Source organism: Protomyctophum bolini (assembly GCF_963924005.1).
Source record: "Protomyctophum bolini genome assembly, chromosome: 1".
In the NCBI taxonomy this organism is placed as follows: Eukaryota; Metazoa; Chordata; class Actinopteri; order Myctophiformes; family Myctophidae; genus Protomyctophum; species Protomyctophum bolini.
In genome coordinates, this window is record NC_137862.1 from 51,704,303 (window position 1) to 51,714,654 (window position 10,352).

The following is a 10,352-nucleotide window of genomic DNA, read 5'->3' on the forward strand; positions in this document are numbered from 1 at the left end:
GTTAGTTTAGTAAAACACCGTATTCAATCTTGACCAATGGCTACCATTGAAGACATCTACCGCTTGGCTTCTGAACGACGAGCACGTCGAGCAGCAGCAGAAATGGAAAAGATCCGAAACTTTGATTGCAAATGCCAACGAAAACACAACAGCAAGGAGAACTCGGATCGGCAGCAGGAACCCGCCGTGACTTCTGCTTCATGCAGTCAGAACCTGGACCCGACGGTGATCTGGGAGACCCGCAGGAAGACCGCAGCCTTGTCCAGGAACCAGCGGGACCTGGTCCTCCTGGGGATAATCAAGACCTCCATGAACGACTCTGAGATCAGTGAGATGAGTCTGACTCGGTGCACCAAGAGAGTCAACGCCACCTACATGGTGAACTCTGTGGTGGTGTGTCGGGCTACGTTCTGCTTCGTCTATGGGTGAGTTTCACTGGTGGAAAGTAACTGTTAAAGTGGCAGGCCTACATGTATTGTACTTTGGTACAATATATCAACTAGTTTATTTTCAATTCCCAATAGATGGATACTTTTTCGGATGTGTCAGGATACAGAAAACGTATACTAACAAACATCACACAGTCCATTGACAATAAAGAAACAATGCCAACCTCGACTACTCCTCTACATCTCAGAGGAAAATATTGTGTCTAGTTTATAGTACTCCACCGTCCATGCCAATTATTTGTTACACTCTGCTGTCTGCACAATGAGTAGCCTACTTTAAGACAGTAGCCTACACATTGCTGGCAATACCTTTTAGTCAAGTAAAGAAATACTACAGTATTGATACGTATTCATGTGAGTACTTATTCCACCACTGGGCAAGTCTAGCCCCTCTCGGAACCCCCTGGGTCAGCCCAATCCGAACCGAACCGGGCTGACCCGTAGGGTCCCTGGTCATGCTAAGATTTTCCAATGCGATTGTTGGAACGCGGATATAAAAAACTCAACCTTTCTTCGATCTGCTCGCTATTACCGCGCTTTGTATTGTGTTTGATTACGGATGTGCGAACTATAAGTACCTTACATACCTCTGATAAAATCTCCTGTGTCGCGGAAGCCGTTAAGTATTTTTAATCCATGTTTGATTAAAAATGTCGCTTTGATTTCTTCTTGTTTATTTACCGTTTATTGTACCGCCTCCCGATGTGCGGTTGGCTTTGCGGCTACGTCCCTGCCTTTGATCTGCTCCGTCATAGCTATAGCACCACTAGCTAGCCAGATAGGCGGTACAATGAGGTGTCAATAAACAAGGTAGGAAGAAGCGACATTTTTAATCAATCATGGATTAAAAATACTTAACGGCTTCCGCGACACAGGAGATGTGTCGGTATGGTATGTAAGGTACTTATAGTTCGCACATTCGTAAGTCAATACATGAATAACCATGGTAAAAGCGCGCAGAAGTCCGTCTCATGCCGTGTTTACATTGTATTTGTTTGTGCGTAACTGGCGACAGCCCCACGTGAAGCAGGACCCAATGCAGTAAAGTAAACAAAATATCAGAAACTTTACTACATTCGGGTTCTGCTTGCGGGGCTAGGGCAAGTCCAACCTTAATTATCAGATATGCTAGTTGTTATCCAGTCTGGAACAGTAGCTAAATCTGTGTGTTTCTTTTGTCCAGGATCAGAAACGCTGAACTCAACGCCCTAAGGCAACACTACGTGGAGAATGGTTTAAAACCACGCCAGAGGCTGAGGAAGCTACACAGGTCATTATCATGGACATGGATTCATTTAATTGATTGCATACTTTATTAACAGTTTGCAGAAAAAGTCCAATAGGTTTTAAAACCACTATGGCTTGTTTCCATTCGGGTCCTTTATCCTCAATTAAATCTGAACATTTAATGACATACAGAACTATGCAAAAACATCATATTGGCTATCTTATTCATCATGTTTCATGAACATGGCAGTATTCTGTGAACATGATGCATGTATTGTAACAGTGGAACAATGTTTAAATGTTTGATTCTACTCCAGGCCCAGCTTTGAGGACAGTGAGTGATGCAGTTTCTTCAGCAGATCTAAACTGGACGTATCTTTCCTCCTACACTATTCTAGTGTCTGCCCCTTCTGGACTGGACATGAATCACATCACGTTAGAAGATTTTTTATAGTTTATACCAACACTGCACATACAATGTTGTTAGACATTATATAGTGTCCTATAATGTTCCAACATAGCTATGGCTACTTTATGATGGAAATTGTAGCATGATGTTTTTATTTTTTTAAGAGTTGGTCACATATGCCCTTTTTATATATTCATGTATGTGAATTTAGTTGGCCAACTTGGAGACTGGGGATGTTATCAAGTAGGCCCATGTGAAAATAAACAAGTGCAAACCCATTTTATTATTTTCACTTACTGATGTTTATTGTTGCTCTTTGATCAGACTTTGTTACATTATACAGGTTCATACTATATGACATCAGAGTAAATTAAAATGATGACTAAAATGAATAAAGTAACCATCAAATATAAATACAATCTCGCAACAATATAAAAAAGGATACAATCTCATAAAAGTATAGTTACTATATATACGTTTTAACCACAAGCATTAGATTAATTCTTAATAATTAAGGTTTAAGGACAATACAGCTTGTAGCTGCATTATAGGATATAGAATAGAGATTCTCTGTGCAACAAATGGTCTCAGTTCATCCATAATGTGATCATTAACAGGTGATGTGTCCAACCAGTGACCATTAACATGTTTAATCTCTGCATTTGAATGCATTGTCTATAGTGACTGAAGCATCAGCCATCATCATTTAGCCTATTTTACATTTGAACCAGGTGAAAGAATGCAGGTTTTCTTCATTCTAAATACTTAATCACAACACATTGAAACCAGAGTGCTCCAAGTCAGACAATCCATCCATTTGCACACTCAGAGTTGATTGAACCCAAGACAGCACTAGAGTGGTTGAGCAAAACTATAGCCCAAGCCTAGCTACAATTTACAATTTAGGCATTTAGCAGACGCTCTTAATCCAGAGCGATTTACATTAAGCTCAAATCTAATGTGTGTGTGAATCTGAATACTTTATTGCCAGACCTTAAAAGTAATTCACAGTCAAACTGTGAAAAGGTCCAGAATAAATAAGTTAAAATGAAGCAGAAACAAATTAGATATTACAGCAATTACTTTATGAATGTTTCATTCAATCATCTGTATTTTACTTGAAGGTATAATCTGATGATATTCTACTCCAATTTAGATTAGTATATTATCATTTATTTGCAGTATATTATATACTGTATTATTTTTTGTCTTCCATGTCATTGCCAATAAACTGACAATGATTGATCATGCATTTGTTAGCCTCATTTCACAGTGTAGCCTATTCTTTACTATTATATTTGCTATCACTATCTGGTATTCTTATTATTTCACGAAGAGAAAGTTTACGAAAGAGATGGCGAGACTCATGTTGCTGACCAAACACTGTAGCAGGGATTTCTATTAGAATATTAATACAATTTCACATATGAATTCTCCTTATTCAACACTGCAATATTACCCAAGTGTGGAATGTCCTGACCCCATCCCTTAAAAATGGGGATTCCTTTAAAACCGGCATGTAAATTCACCTTTCAGGGCTGTACTCATATAGTGTTTTTTGTGACGATATTGAACTGCTATATTTTATTGTGTGTTTATGAGTTAAATACATAGGACATAGACATAGATGGAAACATGACCACAAGGACTTTCTACCTAGTAGCCTATTCAATCAATGTATAGAGATATAACTGGAAAATCTCAGCATCATTGAAAAGACTTTGTCCTTTTATAAGAAAACTAATAAAGGTTAAATGTACTTTTCTGAGTTTAAGTTGACAGTGCAATATAATTTGTATCATACACCAAAGACAAGCCCCTTGGCATTTTATCTGTTGAATTATCCTCCATTTTTAATTAATCTGAACATTAAAGACATGACATTCATTGTCACTATATGTCTTGGAGGCCTTCCCCTTCAGAAAAATGTACACTGTCCCCATACTTTTCTTTTAGCTTTGTCTTAAGGTAGACCTTTACAATTGGTTCGGAATCTGTATTAGTCAGAAATTCCTTCATTTCATCATGCAAATGTTTAACTGTCAACTGTTCCTCGTCATTATTCTCAAGGTAGGAGCAAACCTTCATGAATGCCTGCTCCTGATCTTCATTTTTGGGCCGGCCAGACTTTCTACGTTTTGCCTCTGGAGCATTCTGGAATTGTATTGGTAAGGGACGCCCAGTACGGAAATTTACACTACAAGTTTGATGGTAAATCCCGTCCGCAGCATGTAGATCACGACCATAATATGAAATTCTGCCTTTGACAGTGAAGGCCAATTCATCTGAGTGATTGTCACTCACAACACTCAAGAATGGACTCCACAAATGTATCTGTCTGTGTATATCTAAAGGCTGCACTTTGATGATCATGTGAGAACTGAGTATGTACTGTAGTCTCACAGAATAGACAGTCTGTTTTGCTGTTGAAAGGACTATCTGCTGATCTGGCACTTCTCTTTGGTGGCTCATCAACTTTAGTTATGCTATAATATTTTTCGGATTTATGTACTGCTGTCGACATTTGGAGTGTACTTTTTCACCAGCTGAAATGACTGTCATCCCCTCTTCGCACACTTGCATTGTTGATTCCATCAGCTCCCTTCTGACGGACTTCAACCACATCAGAAGCATCTCTTAATGCTTCATGGCAAATTTTGCAAGTTTCTCCATTCAGGCTACCATTTTAGCATGCTTTGCCACTAGCTGAAATGACTGTCAAATCTGTCAGCCCCTGTGAGCACACTGGCACTGCTAGCCTGTATTCCGAGTATAAATAAAGGTGAGGAAGAAAAAGAAAGAAAGCCTTCCTAAAAATCTATTTCATGTGGTTCATGCCACGCCCCTACAACATCACATTTGGGGGACTACATGAAAACGGGTGTCCATTTCAGAGGGTTTTAATAGAGTCACACACATAATATTGGATTTCACAATGATCTAATTGTATCTCTGCCATTTGGACAAGTCCACTGGATTCACAGGCCCCAAAGACATAGGGTTAGACACAAAAAATATTTGTCTACGATAAATAATGAAGGACTTAAGCTATTTTAATGATTTTTTTGGCGATCTTGGACGCCATCTTGAAAATAACACTTTTCGGGTGGTCAAACTTTGGTAAACTTTTAGTATGTTATTAGGGACACCTACTAGTACTACTACAAAAAAACAGTTGAGAAACCTTTTGTTGCAATTTATTTTGGGGTAAGGTGCTTTTTTCATAGATTTACTCGGCTATTATGTAATTTGACATGTGGATTTGCTTTAGATTACATTTACAATATTTAGCAGATTTTTGTATTGACCTGTTCCAGAGTAAATTAAAATGATGACTAAAATGAATTAAAGTAAAAAATATCAATACAATTAATCTCGCAACAATATAAACAAGGATACAATCTCGCAAAAATATAAACAAGGATAGGCCTACAATCTCATAAAATTATAGTTGCTATTATTGCCATTATCTAGTGCATCATCAAGCATCAGATTAATTCAAGGTTTAAGGACAATACAGCTTGTAGCTGCATTATGGGATATAGAATAGAGATTATCTGCGCAAGAAAAATTGTCTCAGTTCATCCATAATGTGATCATTAACAGGTGATGTGTCCAATGCCAGACAACCAGTGACCATTAACACGTTTAACCTCTGCATTTTAATGCATTGTCTATAGTGACTGAAGCATCAGCCATCATTTTTACATTTGAACCAGGTGAAAGAATGCAGGCTTTCTTCATTCCAAATACTTAATCACAACACATTGAAACCAGAGTGCTCCAAGTCCCTTCACAACAACACAACCCTGAACAATAAAGGACAATTAAGTCCTACACTGTAAGGCAGTGGTTCCCAAAGTGGGGTCTGGGTCCTAAATGATATCGTTTGGAAACAAATGGACCCTTTAATGGGTCTGTGACTCCATCCATTTGTAGTACACTCAGAGTTGAATGAACCCAAGACAGCATTAGTATTGGTTGAGCGAGCAAAATATAGCCCAAGTCTAGCTCAAATCTAATGGGTGTGTGAATCTGAATACTTTATTGCCAGAACTTAAAAGTAATTCACAGTCAAACTGTGAAAAGGCCCAGAAAAACTAAGTTAAAATGAAGCAGAAACAAATTAAAGCAGATTACAGCAATTACTACTGAATGTTTCATTAAATCATCTGTATTTTACTTGAAGGTCTGAATTAGAATATCATAATCTGATGATATTCTACTCCAATGTAGATTAGTCATTGGAAATTACATTTATTTATTGGAAATATCATTTATTTGCTGTATATTATATATTCTTATTTTGTCTTCATGTCATTGCCAATAAATTGACAGGGATTGATGCATTTGACTTAAATTAGCCTCATTTCACAGTGTAGCCTATTATTTACTATTATATTTGCTATCACTATCTGGTATTCTTATTATTTCACAAAAGAGAAAGTTTATGAAAGAGATGGCGAGACTTGTGTTACTGACCAAACACTCTAGTAGTGATTTATATTAGAATATTAATACAATATCACATTATATTAATTCACCCCATAAGGGACCCCATCCCTTAAAAATGGGGATTCCTTTAAAACAGGCATGTAAATTCACCTTTCAGGGCTGTAAAAACATGACCACAAGGACTTTCTACCTAGTAGCCTATTCAATCAATGTAGAGATATAACTGGAAAATATCAAAATGTTTTAAAAGAGTTACGTTTTATTTCAACCATGTTTACAACAAAACATATATCAATAGAACAAGTATTTACAAAATGTAATGTGCCTATTTCTTCTCTCAGTTGGAATGCAGCCAATGGTGTGAACGTAACACAATGTCTAATATAAAATGTCTAATATAATGTGCATGGGAATAATAAATACAATTAGAAATGCTTCTATTGCAAGTAGTCAAACATTTGCAGCAGCAGATGCAAATTCAGTCTCTTAACAGCCATACAGTACGTGACAGTACCATGGAGTGTAATCTATCCATTGAGTCTGTTGTGCGTTCAAATTGTTTCACCAAAAAAAAAAAGCTTGGTGGGACTCATCGAAAAACAGTGCCCCTTTTTCCGTTGAATCCGTCCCCTTTTTCCGTTGAATCCGTCTGTCGAGAGAGACTAGTTGGGACTTGGCTTGGTGGTGATGAAGGGATGGTCCAACACCTGCTCAGGTGTTATCCTCTCCTCTGGATCCAGGTGAAGCATCCGTTTCAACAGGTCCATGAAGACGACGGCACAAGACGTTTCGTCGGCATCGTCGTGCAGGAAGTAAAACACCTCTTCCAGTGAGCTCTCGTCATCCTCATCCTCGTCTTCATCTTCTGCTTCGACCTCTCCCCCTACATAATACTCCTCTGGTTTCTATATAAAAACAAAACAAAAGCTAAAGTTAGGTTCAGGGATTTGAATGAATATACATGTGCAAGGATACTTGAATATAAGAGAGGATGTTATTACACCAAGTGTGTGTGGGCAGTCATACCTTAAATCTCCACATATTGTTGTCCTTGATGAAATAGCTGCAGGTTTTTAGTCCAACATCCAGGAGAGATTGTGCTGGCATACCAAGCATCGAGAAGATGGATTGAAGCTACAGAAGGAAAAAAAAACAGAGGATACAGTCTTAAGTAAACTCCAAGATCTAAGAAGAACATGTAATTACAGTGTTTGTTCAGAGTAGAGTCTGAAAGCATTCTGTTTTAAATGTGCAGTTCATCAATAGATTACTCACCACATCGTATTTGGTGACCCCACTGATTAAATCCTTGCTCAGCATCACGTTAGCCACGACACAGCCCAGTGACCACATGTCAAGTGCCTCTGTGAGTGGGAGGCCCAGGAATACTTCTGGTGCTCTGTGGGATGTAAAATAAAATTACATTTTATAGCAATGCAATAACCATTTCGTCAAATGAATTCATTAAATGTTTTCTTTCACGTGCTTTCAGTAAAAACACATTAATTGAATACATTGTCCAATAGTAGAACCCACCTGTACTCCAGAATTGGCTTGATCGCCCGTCGCTTGGTCTCAGAGACAGGAACAGCCAGACCAAAGTCAATGACTTTGACTCTGAGGGGTTGTTCTCGTTGGTTCACCAGCATGATGTTCTCCAGTTTGATGTCTGCATGGATCAGACCGATTCCCTTCAGGGCCTGGAGTGTAATGGCAAGCTGAAATGCAAGAACAAAGAGCATGATGATTAATAGGTGCACTGCAGCAAAGGAGTTGTGGAATTTAATTCAATATTGTTGTCATCACTTCTCATTTCAAACTCATACCTGCTGGACGATGGGTCTCATCTCCGCCATGGACAGACGAGTATCTCTCCCGTTCACAAATTCCAGGAGATCGACATCCAAAGACTCAAACACCATGCATCTCAATCCGTTGTGGACAAAGCTGTCATGAAATCTCACTATTCCACACGTGTCAGGGTCCAGGACTCTTAGCTTTTGCAACATGGCCATCTGGGAATACAAGAAGACAAATTTAGACACGGCGTCATATAAAAAAATATTTTTTTGAAAAGTCCCCAAAGCAATGCCTTACCTCGTGTTCTGCCACTTCGTCGTAATTCTTGCGTTTCTTTATTATCTTGATGGCCACCATGTCACATGTACGTGTGTTGACGGCTTTGGCCACCATCCCATAGCCCCCTTCCTCCATGAAGCTTGTGACGATGTACTGGCCTTCATCCAGCATGTCCTGCTCGGCTATGCAACTCTCTGAATCCAACCCTGGGTCATCAGAGTTTTGTGAGGAGGAGCTGGTACTGGACACGATGGCGTGTTGTAGTTGGGGGGCGGACGTGGTCAGGATGTCAACGTAAACGGCCGGGGAAGGGACGATGACGTTGCCCCACTCTGTGTCAAAGTGCACGGGGGAGCTGGTGGTCAGGATGTCAATGTAGACCGCTGGCGACGGGACATCTTCAGAGATGAACACGTCCGGCTCATCTGTGTCCCACTCTGGTTCGGAGCTGGACGACATGCTGGAGTGTCGGATGGCTTTGTCCATGGAACCACCTAAAGAGAGAGGAGAGAGACAGAGAATTTAGAGTCAATTATGGATTATGATACAGATCAACCAGAGTTCTCTTCAATCCTTAATGGCATACCATTGGCATCTTTGAGATATAATGTATCTCCACTTTTAGTTTAACTAGCAGTTGCTTCAGAAATCATTATAGGCTATCTGTATATATTTACTATATGTGACTCAGAGACCATACTAATACAATTATGGTTATGCTCACAGTTAAGCATTAAATGTTTGCAGTAATGAATTGGTCATTGAACCTCACCTGTACTTGTCTTTGAAGAGCGCTGGTATGGTTCAAAGCGATGCTTTTTCAGACCTCCTACTTTGAGTTTTAATCCTTTGCTCTCCTGTTGTCTCCTGGTCATTAATGTAGTCATGGTGTGTTTGTTGAGTCCTCGATCTTTCTCCTGCTTCTTTCTGTAGATTCAGATGATCTGCTCTGAAGAAAACACCCCACTATAGCCTATATGCAGTCTAGTCAGGGTACTTAGTGAAGATGCTGCTGCTTCCACCTCTAGATTCAGATGATCTGCTCTGAAGAAAACACTGACTATATATGCAGTCTAGTCAGGGTATTTAGGGCCCTCTCTGACCAATCAGGTAACCCCTTTACCAAGGTGTGAATTGTTGATAGGTGGGGGGGAAGGATTTGGCCACTGTTGCCTGAATGCAAATAAGAATATATGTACAGCAAATTAATGAAACTAATAATGATAAAATTCATTATAGTAGAGTATAGTATAACATGATGCTTGTATTGATGTGTATGTATTGCAGTGTGAACAGTAATGTTTGAGTGTTTTTCTTCTATGGGCCTTTCACCTCTGAGTTTCACCTTTATTTTACTTTTAAGGTCTGACAATGAAGTGTCCAGATTCACACTTTTGTAATTGTAAGCTTAATACATCGGTAGTTCGTTATATTTTATAGATTTGCTCAACTGACTCATTTCCTGTTTGTTTTGTTTGTATTTATGATACACTCAAATTGTTTTATGTCTTATCCCAGTGAAACGATCTGCTTACTGTAAGCATACTTTAAGTTGCTCTGGGTTAAGAGCATCTGCCTAAATTGTAAATTGAAACAGTATTCTGTGCATAATGGTAATGTGTCCACAGTGAACAGAGTTAATCTGAAGAGTCAATCTGAAGGAATGTGGGTCTCAGGAGTGTGAAATTAGTTTCAATGGGCTGTGATTAAGCTTTCATTCAAAGTAATTTGAA

At 39.0% G+C, this 10,352-nt stretch overlaps 1 protein-coding gene across 1 annotated transcript; it reads left to right on the forward strand.

Annotated features, from left to right (window-relative positions):
* On the forward strand, positions 1-2,131 carry LOC308311287 (uncharacterized protein). Its single transcript, XM_080757942.1, has 3 exons — positions 1-425; positions 1,633-1,719; positions 1,994-2,131. The coding sequence occupies exons 1-3, from the start codon at positions 37-39 to the stop codon at positions 2,016-2,018; spliced, it is 501 nt and encodes a 166-aa protein (XP_080614068.1). The 5' UTR covers positions 1-36; the 3' UTR covers positions 2,019-2,131.
* The last annotated feature ends 8,221 nt before the right edge of the window (positions 2,132-10,352 follow it).

Bases quoted from the DNA above. Each gene is read 5' to 3' on its own strand.
- LOC308311287 (XM_080757942.1), top strand. From the start codon at position 37: ATGGCTACCATTGAAGACATCTACCGCTTGGCTTCTGAACGACGAGCA. The intron at 426-1,632 runs GTGAGTTTCACT...TCTTTTGTCCAG, and splicing joins ACGTTCTGCTTCGTCTATGG to GATCAGAAACGCTGAACTCA. The intron at 1,720-1,993 runs GTCATTATCATG...ATTCTACTCCAG, and splicing joins AGGCTGAGGAAGCTACACAG to GCCCAGCTTTGAGGACAGTG.